Source organism: Mesoplodon bidens (genome assembly GCF_964165515.1).
Source record: "Mesoplodon bidens genome assembly, chromosome: 19".
Lineage (NCBI taxonomy): Eukaryota > Metazoa > Chordata > Mammalia > Artiodactyla > Ziphiidae > Mesoplodon > Mesoplodon bidens.
The window spans coordinates 6,990,120-7,011,092 of NC_138179.1; the positions used below are offsets into that span (position 1 = coordinate 6,990,120).

Genomic DNA, 20,973 nt, shown 5'->3' on the forward strand with positions numbered 1-20,973 from the left:
TCCTGGGTGATAAACTTAAAATTTTTTTAAGGATTTGAAATCATAGTGTGTTCTTTGACCATGCTGCAAATAAACAAACGAGAAATCAATAACAGAAAGATAACATAAAAATGTCCAAGTACTTGGAAATTAGGAACATCTTTAAAAATCCATAGGAAAAACAGGATGTCTTAGGATAATTAGAAAATACTGTGAACTCACCAGAAATGAAAATCATCATATCAGAATTTGTGGACCACAGCTATAGCAGAGCTCAGTGGGAAATTTATATCATTAAATGTTTATTTTCAAAAACAAGAAGGATCTCTAATCAGTTATCTAAACTTCTACCTTACGAAGCTAGAAAAGAAGAGCAAAATAAATGTAAAGCAAACAAAAAAGAAAAGAATATAAATCAGTGAAACTAAGAAATCAATAAAATCCATTTTTAAAGCAATCAGTAAAATCTACTGACTTATAGGTAAACTGACAAAAAAAAAGAAGTCACAAATTGCCAATATCTGGAATAAAAGAGGTGATATTACTACATGTCCTGCAGACATTCAAAGGATAATATGGGGAAATTTTTACCTGTCTCAGAGCTCACTTAAGCAGTTGTTTAATTTCACAGCTTCCTGAGACAATGAATGAAAATTGGGACAAATAACAAACTAACTGAAAAGCTTAAAGAGAAAAGCTGGGAAATGAAATGTCCATGGGGGCTTTAAAAGTTCCAACATATTCCTGAGACTCAAGTAGGAATGTTTAGGACTGTGCACATGACCAGGGATGTGCACATGCTCATAATACCTGAGAAGGTCCTAAGCTCTCACCTCTGTGTGACCTGAGGCTCTGCTGAAGCAGGAAGTGAAGACTAAGGTAGAGTTTTTGCCTGCCTGATCAAGGCTCAAAAATGTATCCAAAAACACATGCAAAGCCTCTTGGCAAAGAATGGGAGACTGTGGATTCCAGATGTTTAAGGAAATCTCTATCTAATCATTAGCTGACAATTAAGCTGACCTAGCAATGGTCACACATGACAGAATGCAGACTTTACAAAATGATTTCAGAAAAGTCACAACAACAACAACAGCAGCATCAACAACAAAAATCCTTGGGGAGGGAGGAAGAATCTGATTTTTACAGTTGCCACATTACATTATTTAAAATGTACTCTTTTCAACAAGAATTATGGCATGTGCAAAGAAGAATATATTCCCCATACACAGGGGAGAAAGCAGTCAATAAGAATTAGCCCTAAGGGAGTCCAGATGTTGTAGTTAGTGTATAAAACTTTTTTTTTTTTTTTTGCGGTACGCCAGCCTCTCACCGTTGTGGCCTCTCCCACTGCAGAGCACAGGCTCCGGACACGCAGGCTCAGCGGCCATGGCTCACGGGCCCAGCCGCTCCGTGGCATGCGGGATCCTCCCAGACCGGGGCACGAACCCGCGTCCCCTGCATCGGCAGGCGGACTCTCAACCACTGCGCCACCAGGGAAGCCTAGTATAAAACTATTTTAAATATGACCAAGGAACTAAGGAAATTATGCCTAAAGAGCTATAGGAAACTATGAGAATGATGTTTCAGCAGATGGAGAATATCAAGTTAGATAGAATTTTTTAAAAAGAACCTATTGGAAATTCTGTAGTTGAAACGTACAATAAGTGAAATGAGAAATTTATTAGAGGGGCTCAACAGCAGTTTTGAGCAGGAAGAAGAAAAAAATTGGTTTCCAGTCTGAGGAACAGAAAGAGAAAGAATGAAGAATAATTAAGATAGCCTCAGGAACCTGTACAACCCCATCAAACTTACCAGCATACACATAAAGAGAGTCTTAGAGGGAGAGAAGAGAGAAAGAAAGATTTTTTTTTTTTTTTTTGCTGTATGCAGGCCTCTCACTGCTGTGGTCTCTCCCACTGCAGAGCACAGGCTCTGGACGCACGGGCTCAGTGGCCATGGCTCATGGGCCCAGCCGCTCCGCAGCATGTGGGATCTTCCCAGACCGGGGCATGAACCCGTGTCCCCTGCATCGGCAGGCAGACTCTCAACCACTGCGCCACCAGGGAAGCCCAAAACAGAAAGATTTTTTTGAAAAAGTAATGGCTGGAAACTTCCCTAATTTGATGAAAAACATTAATCTACACATCTAAGAAAATCAGGAAACTCCAAGTAGTTTGAACTCAAAGAGATCCATACATAGAAATGTCATGATCAAGCTGTCAAAAGACAAAGAGAGAATCTAGAAAGCAGCAAGTGAAAAATAACTCATTATACAAGGTATCCTCAATAATTTAAGCAGATTTCTCACTGGAAACCATGGAGAGAAGAAGGCAGTGAAATGATATGTTTAAAATGCTGAAAGAAAAAGACTGTCAGTTGAATCTATATCTAACAAAACTATCCTTCAAAAATTAAGGAGAAAGAACATTTCCAAATAAACAAAAGACTGAGAGAATTAATCTCTAGAAAACTTATTGTACAAGAAATACTAAAGGGAGTCTTTTTCTGGCTGAAATGAAAGGACACTAACCAGTAACATATCCACATGAAGAAATAAAGAGCATCTGTAAGGGTAATTTCATAGATAATATAAAAAACAATATAACTATATTTTAATAACTTTTTCTCCTGTTTGATTTTTGAAAACAACTGCATAAAGCAATAAACTTAAGTCTGTGGTAATAGACATTGTCTTGGCAGTCCCAAAGATGATGTTTAGGTTCAGTTATTCACCAGGAGCAGTGATAGACTCAGCACATAGCTGTATGCACACCTAGGATTTATTACAGTGAAAGGATACAAAGCAAAAACAGCAAAGGGAATAGGCACATGGGCAAACTCCAGGGGAAGCCAGGTACAGTCTTCCAAAGGTCCTCTCTCAATGGAGTCACACAGGGCACACTTAGTTTCCCAGCAATGAATTGTGGTAACGTGTGAAATAGCCAATCGGGAGAGCTTGTTAGAGACTCAGCACCCGGTTTTTTTATTTGGGCTGGTCGTATAGGCAGCCTCTGCCTAACATTTCCCCAAAGTCTAGACTCTCAGAAGCAAAGCAGGTGTTCAGCATTAATCATATTTTTCCACAGACATTGTAGACACAGTGAGAGTTTCTTCTTAGTTAGTGATTGGAACCCTCCCTGAAATCTAAACACCAACCAAGGACTACCTTATATGCAGGCCTTTGTAGGGATAAGCAATTTGGCCTGCTGTGTTAACTCTTTTCTGCACAGGTGTACAATGTTTAAAGATATATTAAAGTAATAGCACAAGGGTTGGGGGGAAGAAACAGAGTTATACAGGAGCAGTGTTTTTGTATACTACTGAAATTAAGTTGCTATCAATCCAAAATAGATTTTTATAAATTAAGGTGTTTATTATAATCCTCAAAGCAACCATTAATAAAATAACTCAAGTATCTATTGTACACAGAAGAAGGCAGTAATGAAGGAATAGTGGAAGAACAATAACAAAAAAGACATAGAAAACAAATAGTAAAGTGGATATTTGCAAAATAGCTAAGTAAATTCTACCTTATCAGTAATTACATTAAGTGTAAATGGACTAAGCTCTTCAATCAAAAGAAAAAGATTGGCAAAATGAATTTTTTTAAAAAGAACATTACCCAACTTTATGCTGCCTGAAAGATAAATGCTTTGGTTAAAAAACACAACTAGATCAAGTGTAAATAGTTAGAAAAAGACATACCATGCAAGCAGTAAACAAAAGACAACTGATTTGGTTATACTAATACCAGACAAAATAAACTTTAAGACAAAAATTGTTACTAGAAATTTTCTAATAAAATTTTCACTCCATTAATTCAACAATTATATTTGGAGACTTTAATACCCCACTTTCAATAATGGATAGAACAGTTAGAAAATCAACAGAAAAGGAAAGTCTTGAACAACACTAAACCAACAATTACAAATCTAACATATTTATCACACTCTACCCTACAATAACAGAATACACATTTTTCTCAAGTGTATATGACACATACTTCAGGATAGACCATATGTTAGGCTACAAAATAAGTCTCAATACATTTTAAATGGTTAAAGTCATAGAAAGTATCTTTTCTGATCACAGTGGAATGATAGTATAAATCAGTAACAGACAGAAAATTTAAAAACTTATAAATATGTGGAAATTAAACAACATACTCCTAACCAGTGGATCAAAGAAGAAATCAAAAGGGAAATTAGAAAATACCTTGTGATAAATGAATATGATAACACAGTGTACCAAAATTTTGAGGGTAGAGTAAAAGCAGTGCTCAGAGAGAAATTTATTTTTATAAATGCCTATATTAAAAAAAAAAGATCTGAAATCAGTACTCTAACCTTCTACCTTAAGGAATTAGGGAAAGAAGGGCAAACCAAACCCAAGGCAAGCAGATCAAAGGAATAGTAGAGATTAGAATGGAAATAAAGGAAATAGAAAATAAAGTAGAAAAAGTCAGGGTAACAAAAGTTGGTTCGTTGAAAAGATCAAGAAAATTGACAACATTTAACTAGACTGACCAAGAAAAGATCCAGAAAGGACTCAAATTACTAAAATTAGGAATGAAAGAGGGATTGTTACTGTCAAACTTACAGAAATAGGAAGCATTATAAGAGAATACTTGAACAATTGTATGACAACAAAATAGATAATTTAGATAAGTTGGACAAATTCAGGACTTCCCTGGTGGCACAGTTGTTAAGACTCCTCCTGCCAATGCAGGGGACACACATTAGAGCCCTGGCCTGGGAAGATCCCACATGCTGTGGAGCAACTAAGCCTGTGTGCCACAACTACTGAGCCTGTGCTCTAGAGCCCGCAGTTCACAACTACTGAGCCTACATGCCACAACTAATGAAGCCTGTGTGCCGAGAGCCCATGCTCAGCAACAAGAGAAGCCACCAGCCCCTGCTTGCCACAACTAGAGAAAGCCCATGTGTAGCAACGAAGACCCAATGCAGCCAAAAATAAAAAGATAATAAATAAATTTATTTTTTTAAAAAAAGGAGGGACAAATTCATAGAAAGACACAGCTATGGAAACTGGCACTCAAGCAGTAGAATGTCTGAATAGATCTATAACAAGTGAAGAGATGGAAGAATTAGTAATATGAAAATTTCACACAAAGAAAAGCCCAGGAAAGAATGACTTCACTGATGAATTCTAGCAAACATTTAAAGAGAATCCTTTACAGACGCTTACGAAAAATAGAACAGGAAACATGTACCAATTTATTCTATGAGGCCAGTGTTGCCTGATACCAAAAGTAATCAAAGACATCACAAGAAAGCTACAGAGCAGTATCTCTTAGGGTTATAGATGCAAAAATCCTCAACAGAAAAGTAGAAAACTGAATCCAGCAACTTACTAAAATGATTGTACACAGTGACCAAGTGGAATTTATCTCAGGACTGCAAGATGGTTCAACACCCTGCCAGTTTATTGGTTCAACTAAAATCAGTGTAACACCATATTAAAGTACAAAAACCACAAGATCATCTCAAGATGAGAAAAAGCAATTGACAGTATAACACTCAACAAAGTAGGAATAGCAGGTACTTCCTAAACCTTAAAGGGCATCTATGCATCCAATAGTTAACATCATACTGAATGGTGAAAGTCATCATTTTTCTCTTACGTTTGAGAATAAAATAAGGATGGCCTCTCTCCCCACTTCTATTCATTATTGTATTGGAGGTTCTAGCCAGGGCAGTTAGGCAAGAAAAAGAAATAAAAGATATCCAGATTGGAAAAGAAGTAAAATTATCTTTAAATTTGCAAATGACATGATATTCTACATAGAAATCCTAAGGAATCCATAAAAAATAACTATTTAGAGCTAAAACAAGTTCAGCAAAGTTATAGTATGCATATTCACTATACAAATATCAGTTGCATTTTTATACACTAGCAATGAACAATCCAAAAATGAAATCAAGTTAATTCCATTTACAGTAGCATCAAAAAGAGCAAGATACTTAGAAATAACTTTAATGAAAGTACCCTGAAAGCTTCAAAATATTGTTGAAAGAAGTTTCTAAATAAATAGGAGAATTCCATGATGATGGATTAGAAAACATTATTATTAAGATAACATTCTCCCCCAAATTGATCTACAGATTTAATATAATCCCAACCAGAATTCCAACTGGACTGGGTGCAGAAATTGAGAAGGTGATCCTAAAATTCATATGGAAATTGAAAGAGACCCAGAATAGCCACAAAAACATTGAAAAAGAAGAACAAAACTGGAGAACTGACAGTTCTCAATTTTAAACTTACTGTGAAACTACAGTAATCAAGACTGTATTGTATTGATGTAATACAGACATGTAGAACAAGGTGTAAAATTGAGGGTCCAGAAGCAAACCCATGCATTTACAGTGAATGGATTTTTGACAAAAGTGTCAAGACAATTTAATGAGGAAAGAATAGTCTTTTTCACAGATAATTCTTGGATAATTGGATATCCACCTGGAAAGGAATGAAGTTAGACCCCTACCTCACACCATATACAAAAGTTAACTCAAAATGGATCAAAACCTAGCAAGGTACAAATTTTCTTGACCTTGGATTAGGCAATGGTTTCTAAAGTATTTGCAAATCATGTATCTGATAAGGGTCTTATATCCAGAATATATAAAGAACTCTTACAGTTCAACAATAAAAATATAAATAATGCAATTTTAATTTGGGCCAATAATTTAAATAGACATTTCTCCAAAAAAGGATACACACGTGGCCATTGTGCACATGAAAAGATGCAGAACATCATTAGTCATTAGGGAAATGCAAATCAAAACCAGAGTGAAATACCACTTCATACCTCCTGGTACATCTATTGAAAAAGATGGACAATAACAAGTGTTGGTGAAGCTATGGAGAAATTGGAAATCTCATACATGGCTAATGGAAATGTAAAGTTACATGACTGCTTTGGAAAAAAAAAAATGTAGCAGTTCCTCTAAAAGTTAAACATAGAGTTACCGTACAACCTAGCAATTCTATTCCTAAGTATATACCCAAGAGAATTTTTTTAATGTATCTATATAAAAACTTGTTTATAGTAGCATTATTCATAATAGTCAAAAGGTGGAAACAACCCAAATGCCCATTAACTTATGAATGGATAAACAAATTATGATATATCCATATAATGGAATATTATTCAGCCAGAAGAAGGAACAAAGTACTGATGCACGATACAAGTAACCTTGAAAACATCATGCTAAGTGAAAGAAGCCAGACACAAAATGACATATATGATTCTAGTTATATGAAGTGTCCAAAATAGGTGTATCTATACAGACAGAAAATAGATTGTGGTTGCAAAGGGTTAGGGGGAATAATCTGGGTAATTGGGAGCAACTAATGGGCACGGGGTTTCTTTTTGGTGAGGTAAAAATGTTCTGTAATAGACAGTGGTATAGGTTGCAGAACCTTGTAAATGTAACCACTGAATTTAAAAAAAAATTTTTATACAGCAGGTCCTTATTAGGCATCAGTTTTATACACATCAGTGTATACATGTCAATCCCAATCGCCCAATTCATCACACCACCACCACCACCCCCTGCCGCTTTCCCCTCTTGGTGTCCATACGTTTATTCTCTACATCTGTGTCTCAATTTTCTGCCCTGCAAACTGAAAAACCACTAAATTTAAAAAATTTTAATAATGTTTAAAATTTTAAAACTTAGCAAATTGAACCCAACAATCTATAAAAAGAATAATGCACATGACCATGATGGTTATTCTAAGGATGAAAGAAAGGCAAGCTCAGTATTTGAAATTTTGCCAGTATAATCCACCATATTAACAGTCTAAAAAGAACAACTATATGATTATATCAATTGGTGCAAAAAATTTTTTACAAACTTATTCATTTATAATAAAAACTTGTTAAACCAGAATAAAAGTTATGTACATAAAATCTACAGCTAATATACTTAAGGTAAAAAGTATTGTGTGTGTAAAGAAGGTTTGGGGAAATATTTTCTATAATTTTCTTGTCTTTCAAAATAGAACGCATGTAACATTTTTGGGTATGTTATCAGTAGTTGGCAAAAGTAGGAGAGTTTTTTTTATGCATGAATAAATTTTAATTCATCTTATTCATTTTTTAATTTATTTTTTGCTTTATAACAAATTTAATCAGTTATACATATACATATGTTCCCATATCCCTTCCCTTTTGCGTCTCCCTCCCACCCTCCCTATCCCACCCCTCCAGGCGGTCACAAAGCACCGAGCTGATCTCCCTGTACTATGCGGCTGCTTCCCACTAGCTATCTACCTTACGTTTGGTAGTGTATATATGTCCATGCCGCTCTTTCACTTTGTCACAGCTTACCCTTCCCCCTCCCCATATCCTCAAGTCCATTCTCTAGTAGGTCTGTGTCTTTATTCCTGTCTTACCCCTATGTTCTTCATGACTTTTTTTTTCTTAAATTCCATATATATGTGTCAGCATACAGTATTTGTCTTTCTCTTTCTGACTTACTTCACTCTGTATGACAGGCTCTAGGTCCATCCACCTCATTACAAATAGCTCAATTTCGTTTCTTTTTATGGCTGAGTAATATTCCATTGTATATATGTGCCACATCTTCTTTATCCATTCATCCGATGATGGACACTTAGGTTGTTTCCATCTCCGGGCTATTGTAAATAGGGCTGCTATGAACATTTTGGTACATGTCTCTTTTTGAATTATGGTTTTCTCAGGGTATATGCCCAGTAGTGGGATTGCTGGGTCATATGGTAGTTCTATTTGTAGTTTTTTAAGGAACCTCCATACCGTTCTCCATAGTGGCTGTGCCAATTCACATTCCCACCAGCAGTGCAAGAGTGTTCCCTTTTTTCCACACCCTCTCCAGCATTTATTGTTTCTAGATTTTTTGATGATGGCCATTCTGACTGGTGTGAGATGATATCTCATTGTAGTTTTGATTTGCATTTCTCTAATGAGTAAAGATGTTGAGCATCCTTTCATGTGTTTGTTGGCAGTCTGTATATCTTCTGTGGAGAAATGTCTATTTAGGTCTTCTGCCCATTTTTGGATTGGGTTGTTTGTTTTTTTGTTATTGAGCTGCTTATAAATTTTGGAGATTAATCCTTTGTCAGTTGCTTCATTTGCAAATATTTTCTCCCATTCTGAGGGTTGTCTTTTGGTCTTGTTTATGGTTTCCTTTGCTGTGCAAAAGCTTTTAAGTTTCATTAGGTCCCATGTGTTTATTTTTGTCTTTATTTCCATTTCTCTAGGAAGTGGGTCAAAAAGGATCTTGCTGTGATTTATGTCATAGAGTGTTCTGCCTATGTTTTCCTCTAAGAGTTTGATAGTGTCTGGCCTTACATTTAGGTCTTTAATCCATTTTGAGTTTATTTTTGTGTATGGTGTTAGGGAATGATCTAATCTCATACTTTTACATGTCCCTGTCCAGTTTTCCCAGCACCACTTATTGAAGAGACTGTCCTTTCTCCACTGTACATTCCTGCCTCCTTTATCAAAGATAAGGTGATCATATGTCCGTGGGTTTATCTCTGGGCTTTCTATCCTGTTCCATTGATCTATCTTTCTCTTTTTGTGCCAGTACCATACTGTCTTGATTACTGTAGCTTTGTAGTATAGTCTGAAGTCAGGGAGCCTGATTCCCCCAACTCCGTTTTTCGTTCTCAAGATTGCTTTGGCTATTCGGGGTCTTTTGTGTTTCCATACAAATTGTGAAATTTTTTGTTCTAGTTCTGTGAAAAATGCCAGTGGTAGTTTGATAGGGATTGCATTGAATCTGTAGATTGCTTTGGGTAGTAGAGTCATTTTCACAATGTTGATTCTTCCAATCCAAGAACATGGTACATCTCTCCATCTATTTGTATCATCTTTAATTTCTTTCATCAGTGTCTTATAATTTTCTGCATACAGGTCTTTTGTCTCCTTAGGTAGGTTTATTCCTAGATATTTTATTCTTTTTGTTGCAATGGTAAATGGGAGTGTTTCCTTGATTTCACTTTCAGATTTTTCATCATTAGTATATAGGAATGCCAGAGATTTCTGTGCATTAATTTTGTATCCTGCAACTTTACCAAATTCATTGATTAGCTCTAGTAGTTTTCTGGTAGCATCTTTAGGATTCTCTATGTATAGTATCTTGTCATCTGCAAACAGTGACAGCTTTACTTCTTCTTTTCCGATTTGGATTCCTTTTATTTCCTTTTCTTCTCTGATTGCTGTGGCTAAAACTTCCAAAACTATGTTGAATAAGAGTGGTGAGAGTGGGCAACCTTGTCTTGTTCCTGATCTTAGTGGAAATGGTTTCAGTTTTTCACCATTGAGGACGATGCTGGCTGTGGGTTTGTCATATATGGCCTTTATTATGTTGAGGAAAGTTCCCTCTGTGCCTACTTTCTGCAGGGTTTTTATCATAAATGGGTGTTGAATTTTGTCGAAAGCTTTCTCTGCATCTATTGAGATGATCATATGGTTTTTCTCCTTCAATTTGTTAATATGGTGTATCACATTGATATTAACAATCTAAAAAGAACAACTATGTGATTATATCAATTGGTGCAAAAAATTTTTTAATACACCTACTTTGGTACATTGTACTGAGTAGTTTCTAAAAACTTTGCTCATAATAATGACTTTGATTAAAGGACATGTCATTGATTTTGATACCTGACACATCATTGATTTTTCTCAACCTTCTGTCTGTCCCACTAGAAATGTGGCTTTATTTTCACTGTTATATTTATTTCATTTTCTCCCTATTTTTTATAGGTGTATTCGACACAAAAATGATTGGGGAGCTCTAATTCTAGTGGATGATCGCTTCAGGAGTAACCCAAGTCGATACATATCTGGTAAGATTCTCAGCTGGGCTTAGAGTAAGAATTAGTAACAATCTTTGGTATTTAATGACTTCTATTTTTAAAGCAAAGAATTGGATAGAGAATTTGAATTACTAGATCAAACATGGAAAAATTCACATTGACTGGAAATCTAGCCTTTTAATGCTTCTGTGTTTACAAAAAATATTTATAGAGGAGAATCTGGTTACTGACGTAGTATTAATCAATCAAGATCCTTCAATTTCACCAGAATGTGGGATTTGATTCAGTAACGTAGCAATAATTTATTTACCATTGTCAGGGAAAAAACTGTTCCACAGAAATGAGTTTTCCAAGAAATATTAAGTTTTTACATTTAAGCACACAAGCAGTCCTTTGGTACTTAGGATTCTTTTTATTCTTTCATTCTGAATTATTTGAGGTTTATTGTTGTATGTGTGTGTGTTTGTTTGTTTAGAAATGCTTCAGTTGTTACAGAGTTTATATTAGTCAGAGCTAGTATTTTCTAAAAAGAAAAAAAAGCACCACTGCGTGCTGCAAGATCAAGTACATGGTCATTTTTCCCCACTCAGATGAACAAATACTGTGTGCCTATAGTTTTCATCCGAATTAATACCAGGAATCCATCTGTTATTAAAGAACTGTTGGAAGTACTTGCATTTTTATTGTTATCTTTAGAGCTAAGAAGTTCATACCATACTATAATGAAAAGATGCTACTTTTTAAATTTGTTTCAGATTAGCTGTCTATGGGTATGGACTCTACTTTTTATATTTCAGAGCCTAATTATTTTATTTGGTTCAATATTAAAACATATCCACCTGGATTGAAGCAGGAAATGCTGCTTTATTAGTCTTTTCTTCTCTTTCTCTGTAAAGCAAGCCAAGGCCAAGATATAACCAAAAACAAATGTTAAGTGCTTAAGTTTAGTCAGCAGGTGGAGCTCAGATTCTTTCAAGTTTTCAAAAGCAAACTGACATTTTACACTGAAAAGGCTTTCTTTGATCACAAAAAGTTCAAAATGAAAGCAACTATATAACGCTAAAATTTTTCAATTTGGGAAATTTTCATATTCTTATTTGGTATAATTATTTTCCCCAAGCAAAGAAAAATAAAGAACTTTAAAGAAATGCTGTTTAAGTTTTTTTTTTTCTTATTTTAAAATCTAGAACTGAAATTTTTACCCTGTAGTTCAGATTTGTTGAGAGATTTTTTTGAATTAAGTATTTTTCATTATTTTCTGTAAGGTTTTTATTTTTTCTGAGACTCATAAACTTTGAAATCTTATCTAGGCAATACAGCACAACAACATACAAAATCCATTTGATGACTAATTTTTGTTTAAATTCAACTCGCATAAGAATAATTGATAGAAAACTCCATTAAACCAAAAAACTAAAGGAATGTATTTGAAATGAAAGTATAATAGTTCAAGTTGCTTGAAGCCCTGTCTTACCTTCTTCTCAACTTAAAATACCATAGTGACTTTTTAAATTACTCCAAAAGATGATAGTTTTAGTAACATCAGCAGAGAATATTTATTTTCTAAAGTCCAAATATCTGAATTTCATTCTGAAGTGAGTCATACTCCGAAACACCTTATACTGTTAATATGGTTTATTTTTATGCAGTTTTCACATGTCACAGGGTCAAATCTTGTCCCTTACAACTTGATTATTTATATATTAAAAAGTAATTGTATAATAAATATTCAGATAGGACATGATTTGCCCATAAAACAGTGTTATTCCTTTTACTCCCAGAATAGTTTGATATATTTGGAATTGGAAGGAGAAGGGAAACAAACAAACAAAAAAACCTATGAGACTGTAATCTTGCATTTATTTTTGCTAAAGGAGTCAAATTTAAAAGTTGGAATAAAAGATTGTGTTGTTTAGAACTTGTATTTTCTCTGCAATTAAAAGGTAGGTAATTTTTTGTGGGGAATTATGATAAAATTAAATTTGCCTTATTCCCCAGTTATTCTAAATTGACAAATAATACATTTTCCCATCTCCATTCTACTCCCACTGCCTCTTCCCTCCATTCAGTTGGCAATCACTGCATGTAAAGAGAAATGCTGCTGATACAAGAGCATATTGTACATATGAAGGTAAAAAGGCAGGAAAAATGTTGAGAACAACCCTGTATCCTCTAAATTCAAAGTAGATTACCTCACCAGAGAAGTTATCTAATTTTTTTTCTTAATACATAATATCTTCACTGAATAACCAAAGTTTCTTTGCTGGGTTTACTTTTTGCCTTAGGACTTTCTAAGTGGGTTCGGCAGCTGATTCAGCACCATTCAACCTTTGAGAGTGCACTGGAGTCCTTGGCTGAATTTTCCAAAAAGCACCTAAAGGTCATTGATGTATACAAAGAAGACAGAAAATCTATACAGGACAATGAGTCTATGCTTGCAGTGGCTTGTTTGAAGGATAATACCTCAACTTATTTATTAGAAGCAGCAAGCCATCTCTCACCAGAATATCCTAGGGAAGGTAAAGTAAAAATGTGTCTAAGAGCTACAGTGTCCTAAAATGATAGATAAAAGTCCATCTTTACCAAGAGGCATCATCTCGAGAAAGGAGAAAAGTATGAAAAGTTCTTACCATTTACATTTGGTAGAGAAGTCTTTCATTGTGTTTAGTGAAGTGATATTTGTTATGCTACAGATTAATGTCCTTAAATATGTTGGTTATTGTAATATAAGGTGTTATCATAAAATAATATGATGTATCAGAATGGGAACAAATTTTTGAGGAGATCTACACATATTTGCTGGTTTTCCATTTAGAAGCTTTGCCACTAACTAACTTTGTGACCCCCACTCCCGAGCAAGTCACTTAACTTTTTGAGTCTTAATAGAAAGGATATCTGCCTACCTATCCCTCCAGGTTGGGTTGTAAAGATCTAATAAGATGATAAATATCGCAACATTGTAAAGCACTATGCAAATGGTAATGTTTTTCTAAAGGTGATATTAAAAATTGACCTAATTTATAGATAATTGTCTTACATGAATTTCTTATTTTAGAGAAATGAGAGTCATTTATTCTAAATGATAAATAATATTTTAAAATATCAGAATATATTGGATTATAATTTAGAAAATTAAAATATAGTTTAAAATATATTAGAATATAATACATCAGGGATTAGCAAATTATGGCCTGTGGACCAAATTTGGCCTGCTGTTTTTGTAAGTAAAGTTTAATGGAATACAGTCACACCCAATCATTTATATATTGTACACAACAGTAGAGTTGAGTAGTTGTATGTATTGCACCAGAACAGCATAATTGAGTAGTTGCAACAGGTACAATGTGATCCACAAAGCCTAAAATATTTACTGTCTGGCCTATTGTAGAAAAAGTTTGCCAAACTGTTTTGTATCATTGGATATCATTTTAATTGTTTTAATTAATATATAATAGTAGTTTAATATATTACTTTTTAAATATTTATTTTATAGTATATGCTTCTATCCTAACTAAATGTCATAGTGAATTCTAGGCCATTATACTGATAATCAGGAAAGCTAGGTTCTAGTCCAGGTCTGATTACCAACCAATTCTATAACTTTAAGCAAATAACTTAGTCTTTGTGGTTGTCAGTTTCCTTAAGGGAATTAGTCTAGGTCAGTTGTTCTCAATCACTGGTTAGTGGATTTTTAAGGAATTTTTACAGCCTGTTCCCTCCTTTACTCATCCCTCTTCCTCTTCCTTTTTACCCTTTCTTTTCTTGTTCACTTCTGAGGTCCCTGGTGTGGAATTTGATAGTTTACCAGACAGCATTATAACTTGGGCTGGGAACCACTGGAGACCTAAGATTCCTTTCGGAGTTAACATGTTGTGCTTTAAGATGGATTGCTTAGAATGCTTCCATTCTAAGATGGAAGTCCTGCTACTACTTGTTATAGGCTCTCAATTATGTATCCTATACAGTTATTTCAGTATTTCTAATAAAAATTGTTTTAATATAACAAATATTACATTAGGAGCAGAAAGTTAACACTCATATCTTTGTATTTGTAGATGATCCATTATTATTAGAAGAGTCTGCCCAGGCAGTAGGAGCAGAAAAAATTGTGATTTCCAGATCCACAAGCCCAACCTTCAACAAACAAACAAACAGAGTTAGCTGGTCTGGCAGTAATTTTCTAGAACAGTGTCTTACTGGTAAAATTCTGACTGGAACACCTAAGTTTAGGTCATCAGAGGACTGTGCCTCTAATTCTTCCACTTTCAAAACAGAAAAGGGACGTGAAGCAGTTTTGCCACTCACTGATAAATATGAGTCCTCCTCTCTGACAGTAAACACATCACTTGGACCATGCCCTCAGTCAGAAACCATTGTTCCATCAATAAAGATTAATGCTACTCTCCTGAATCCAGAAGATCCAGACATTCAGTTGTCTCTAGTAAGTGAAGAAGCTGAACTTTCTACTTCAAATACAGCTTTTGAAACAGAAGCAGAGGATGAATCTATCTATTTTACACCTGAACTTTATGATCCCATAGATACAAATGAAGAAAAGAATGAACTAGTTGGAACTGATAGAGACAACAGATTGGCTAATAATTCAAATTGCATTTTAGCTGAAGATCTTTTTGAAATTAAAACTATGAAAGGAATGGATTCAGTCAGAGAAATGAAAGCTGAGGATTGCACAGGCACAGAGTTGAATAGACTCATGCATATTAAAGAAAGTAAAGTTGATGACATTGGTAGTAATGTAAAAACGACTCATATAAATGAATTGGAACTTGGAAAAAACTCATGAAACGGATATAAAGAACTTTAAACAGTCTCCTTCCAAAAATAAAGATGTGTTCCCTGGTGTTAGGTAATAATACTTAACTGTCAAGGTATAAAACCATGTCGTCATGCTTTTATTAAACTCTATTGTAAATGATAATTTGTACATTGGATAAGTGACATAGCTTTTTTTTTTAATTTGAGATATATAATTCACTTTAATCCAAAGTCTATATTATGTTCAGAAATATAAGTTTTACTATTCTCAAGTTTTGATAAATTGATTCATAAAAAATATTTTCCTCCAAGTCTTCCTTAGCTAAATGCAATATTAAATTAATCAATCTGGAAGATATGTAGTTTCCTAAGGCACTTTAAATTTCACATATTTGTATTTTGTAGTCCTCTTCATCCATTTGTTTTCATACTGATGCATAAAAATTAATAGCAATCTAATCCAGTCACCCCTCAGTCATGTTTCACTGTAGATTTTACCTCAGATCAGTCTGAGGTTTTTTTTTTTTAGAAATCAGTTTTCTTGAACAGTATATTCCTGTATTAAACTGCCTACTTATAAGTAAGAATTAAGGAAGAAAACTACATGCATTTTTAATTGAAATTGTTTTACACTTTTTGTTTGTTAAGCCAAAACCAAGCATGTTTTAAACAAATTTATGTAAAATTATAAAATGCCAAATGAAGGACTCCAAATTTTCAATTCTAATTATTTAGCTTCATCACCATTGTGGAAAAAAGTGACATGTTCTAGCATAAGGGCTTCAGTTATGCAACTAAGATAGAAAACTTCAAATATAAATTTAATAAGTAAAGCTAAACATGTAACTGTAGGTGAAAAATGTTCCCTTATAGCTCAGTAAGCTTTTCTGTAAATTTTGACTCTTTGTTTTTGTGAATGAAGCTACACTTCTGATCAAAAATGGTTATAAAAGTAGCTCTTCTCTGACATCATTCCAAAAATACATTCACCAATCTTTTCCAAGAAACATCTGTTACTCAATAGACATTTAGCCTTCTTGGAGTGATTTGAATTGAAATTTTATGAGCTGTTCAAGTTGTTGATGCGGTTTATTATTTTCAAGTCAAAATTCTCAGCAGTCAGGTATCTTTTATATTCATTTGGAACAATGATTTATATATGCATATGTTTACTTTCATTTTGATGACATTTATATTGAATACAGCTTAATTGTTTCTGTAGCATTGGGTGTTACAACTCTAAGCATAGTTCAAAGAAATTTAAATTGATAATCTACCAGTTAAAGAATTTATCTGCAGATTGGGATATATTCAGTCCCACCTAGTATTAGATCTTTTTCTTAGGTGATCAGTAAAAAGCACTGGATTAGAAGGTAATTTTTAAATCGTTTTGAAAGGGTGAAATCATTTGTCCTCTTTGGAATAGTTCTTAATCCACACATAAAGGGTGGTGTGGTAGTAGAAAAAATACCAGGTGGAAGACAAGAGACTTGGGCTCTATTCTTGGCTCTGCCACTAATTCGCTAAGTCATGTTGGCAATCACTATGCCTTTTGGGGAATTAGTTTCATCTGTGAAGTGTGTAGTTTAGTACTATAAAATCATGCAAATCCCTTTCAGCTTTAAAAATCCATAATTTAAAGGAATATATGTTGATATTTTATTCTGAATCAATTTTCATTTGCTTTGGTTGCAAAATGCTTAAAGCAAACTATTTGTATAAAAGGTAACATGAATAATTGTATGAATATTTACATAATAACTTGGGAAGCAAGTATTTATTTTACCAGTGCTGCAATTAAAATATTTTTGAATCCTTAAAATTGCCCTTAGAAGATTTGGTATACTGCCTGAGAAAAATCAAACACATTACTTTTGAGTCATATCTTAGTGTTATTATCCAGCTTGATCTCAAATACCATCCCTTTCCCTAGATATAATTTATTCTTTCCAAAATCTAATTCTCTCCAAGGCTAAAAATTTCCATTACTGAGAATGTACATAGAGATGTGGCACAAGCTTTTAGTAATTCCAAGAGGTGTTTCAAAAATTTTGTACAATGATATCATGGTTGAATCAGGTATATAGTCTCCTCAGATCACAGCCTTGACCAGGATGGTATTGCAAGAAGTAAAGTCTAGCCTTTATAAAGAGTGTGAGGTAAAACATTTTCATTAGTGATAAAATACTTTTTAAAGAGGTGTTTTAGAAAGTTTAAGTTAAAACATGTAAAAGCATTTAAAAGAGTATCTGGCACATGGCAAGCCCTCAGTTATTACTTGGTAAATCAATCATGTATCTGGAGTACACTCTTGCTTTATACGAAGACTTCCCTAATGATGATAGATAGATAGACAGGTGGACAGGTAGACAGACAGATAGGAGATAAACTGACAATAAAGAATCGTATAGTAGGAAGGGTATTTGTCTCGTTTATTTTTTAAGGCTGAGATATATAAGATAGAAATTGTTTATCAAGTAATTTGCCTTACCCATTCCATGCATATGAAATAATCATCTAATACTGAATTTATTTAAGGGCTGAAAATACATAGAACATACAGGCCACGAATCAGGAAAACTACCAGCTGGAGAAAGGGCTTGGTTCATGGAAGAAAGGTACATTGTGAAGAGTAGATGCTTCATGACTTGACTTTTAAAGTTTACATGAATCATTTAAAACCTTTAATAATTGTGTTGGAAATTAATGACAACTCTTTCTGCTACTACTATACATTTAATTATTACGTGGTTTTTAATTTTGTATTGTTTCTAAGTTCACATGCTTCTCCATATTATTTTTCTGCAATATGACCTTATGCTATGTTCCTATAGTAAAACACATTCAAAATATTTAATTCTTTGAAATTGCTTATAAAACTTCATGAAATCAAAACGCCTATTGTAAAATCACTTGAAAGACTGGTTCTTGTAGTTATTTAATCTCTGATGGCATTATTTTGGTATTTGCTTACTACACAATTATTCTTGCTCATGATCTTTTTAGCCTCAGATTTATCAGTAAGCTGTACAAGATTTTACTTTAACTGTAACGAATTTGTGGTAGAGTCTTGTCTATTTTTATAGACAAATGCAGTCAATTTTTTGTAAATAGAAAGGCAGTATTAAAACAACTTTTTTTTCTGAACTTTTTCATAATAAAAAATAAATTTAATACCACATCAATCAGTGAATGTCTAAGGAAACTAAAACTTTAATATAAAGTATCTGTGCAGGGATTAAACATAAAGACATCACTTCGGGAAATGGAAATTTAAATAGATGACCTAGGCTTATGATTCTCTAGCCTGAAACAATTTTCATGTCTACCCAAAAAAAAGCATTTTGTTTCTTAAGGTTTCATTTGATAGACCATTAGCTGCCTGGCTTCCTGTACTCTACAATGGGGCCTTGTTATAATATCCATGTGATCTGAGCCAGTGGATCACCTTATTGGTGAAACCATCTTATAATGAAGTGCTTTCAGTAACTGAACTCCTGGACAAGATCCAAAACAACCCATCTTATACCAAATTCTACTCTATAATAAACAAGTTTCAATGTATTACAAGAAAACAAAAATTGTATTCCCAGAAATTAACCTTTGAAAATCTAATGGTAAATTCTGATTAAAAGGAATATTTGTTAACAAGGCACAGTGAGGTACATATTTTAGTATGCTTTATAGTTTGTATTTTTGGTCTTTTGTGATTTTGATTCTCTTGTGCTTTTACCCAAAATTTCACCATTTCACATTATTTTACATCTGTATTTACAAAGCTTAATTTAAAAGATTTCCTTTGTCTCCTTTCTGTTACAAAGTACTAATTGTACAGGTGGCATGTCATGTATGTAAACTAAGTTAGATGCCATCGTCTTTTATGTATGATTCATATATAGTGAAAAGATTTAGAGATATTAAATACTGATTGTTGTTAGTTTGGATCAAGTATTGTCTTGGTATTTTTTCCCTTTTTTTCAAACCAGTGTTATGGTATTCATATTTAAATGTTAACCATCCTTTCAGACATTGATCTCTTTTATTGTATCTGTTGTAAAAGGACCCAAGTATTCCACCTTGCCAGTCAGGATTTTATTGCTTGTGGTTACCTAAAGCAGAAGGCAGTAGGAAATATAAAAAATTGCTCTGTGCCATCCTTAGTATGGACCAACATAAATTACAGTAAGGTAGATTGATGTATTAATACTTCCATATTTCAGTCTTTAAAGTTGATTGGCAATATACATGGGCTTTGTTACCGTTAGACATGGAGACATGTTCTGATACCACCTGCTAACTTACTTTGGGCAAGTTACTTATCTTCTCTGAACTTCTGTTTTTTCACCTTAAAATAATAAATAATAATTTCATAAGAAATAAACATTATGAGTATCAGATGCAATAGAGTGCATAAAAGCTTTTTTTTTTTTAACATCAGACAAGGAGAAAGATAACAGAATTGGGGGTCAAAAGTATGAGTTTGAGTTTTGGCCCTGCTATTTACTGAGTGGCCTTGGTCATATTATTTTAACTCATTGAGCCTCAGCTTTATTTTCTGGGGGTGAAAAAAGTGATCAGTATCTACCTAAGAAAAGTATTGTGATGATTAAATGAGATGATATGCAGTATGTGAAAATACTTTATAAATGTTGAACCACTGTCCAAATGGTAGTTGTTAGGAAACTACAACAATAATCTAGTACAATTGTTATCTCAGTATCCTTCAAAAGGACTGATAAACCTGTTAGAATTTGGTCCAAGCGCTGAAAGGCACTTGGAGCTTTATTAAAAATTCTGTGTAGTTAAATATTGTGAAAATGTATTTTCCATTTTTTACATTTCATTTTTATATTTTAAAATGTGTGCACATTACAAACAAAAATGTCATCAGCAGAACACTGAAATCTGTAATTTGCACTGAGAACATTCTATGTATGATTCATAGGGCAGGGATTTTTGTTGGGGGTGGGGGCAGTCTGTGTTGTTTACTGCTGTACTCTCAACATTATATTTACTGACTAAATTAATTGATACATTCTATTAATAATGTATTTCTATCAGGACTTTATATATGGATACTTGGCTCTCATAAATGCCTATTTCATTTGACTAATTTCAAGACTAGTGACACTTCTCTTTCCAAATTTGTTATTCTTACCCTAACAGCATTAAATCCCTTACATTTTCTCTAATCCTTCAGCTGTGGGCCAGAGATTGTCTTTTCTCTTTCTTTTTTTCCAAAGGGTGTGGCTTTACCAATTTTAACTTACAAAGAATGTTGGATTTTTGTACATTCTCTTTGAGATGTTCATAAACAGTACTATTCTGACACATAGGATTCTAAAATAGGAATTGAATTTCATGTTAACTAATTGATTAGCC

General features: G+C 33.7%; 1 protein-coding gene across 5 annotated transcripts in view; it reads left to right on the top strand.

The window, feature by feature from the left end:
- Window positions 1–18,417, top strand: part of BRIP1 (BRCA1 interacting DNA helicase 1) — a 187,126-nt gene extending 168,709 nt beyond the window's left edge. For 3 of the 5 annotated variants that reach the window (XM_081220413.1, XM_081220414.1, XM_081220415.1), the window contains 3 exons: window positions 10,763–10,845; window positions 13,101–13,334; window positions 14,871–15,795. In XM_081220413.1, the coding sequence (XP_081076539.1) occupies window positions 10,763–10,845; window positions 13,101–13,334; window positions 14,871–15,619 (1,066 nt within the window). In that variant the 3' untranslated portion in view covers window positions 15,620–15,795. Of the gene's footprint in view, window positions 1–10,762; window positions 10,846–13,100; window positions 13,335–14,870; window positions 15,796–18,129 lie in introns of those variants that run through there. The other 2 variants (XR_014014065.1, XM_081220416.1) reach the window with 2 other exon arrangements.
- The last annotated feature ends 2,556 nt before the right edge of the window (window positions 18,418–20,973 follow it).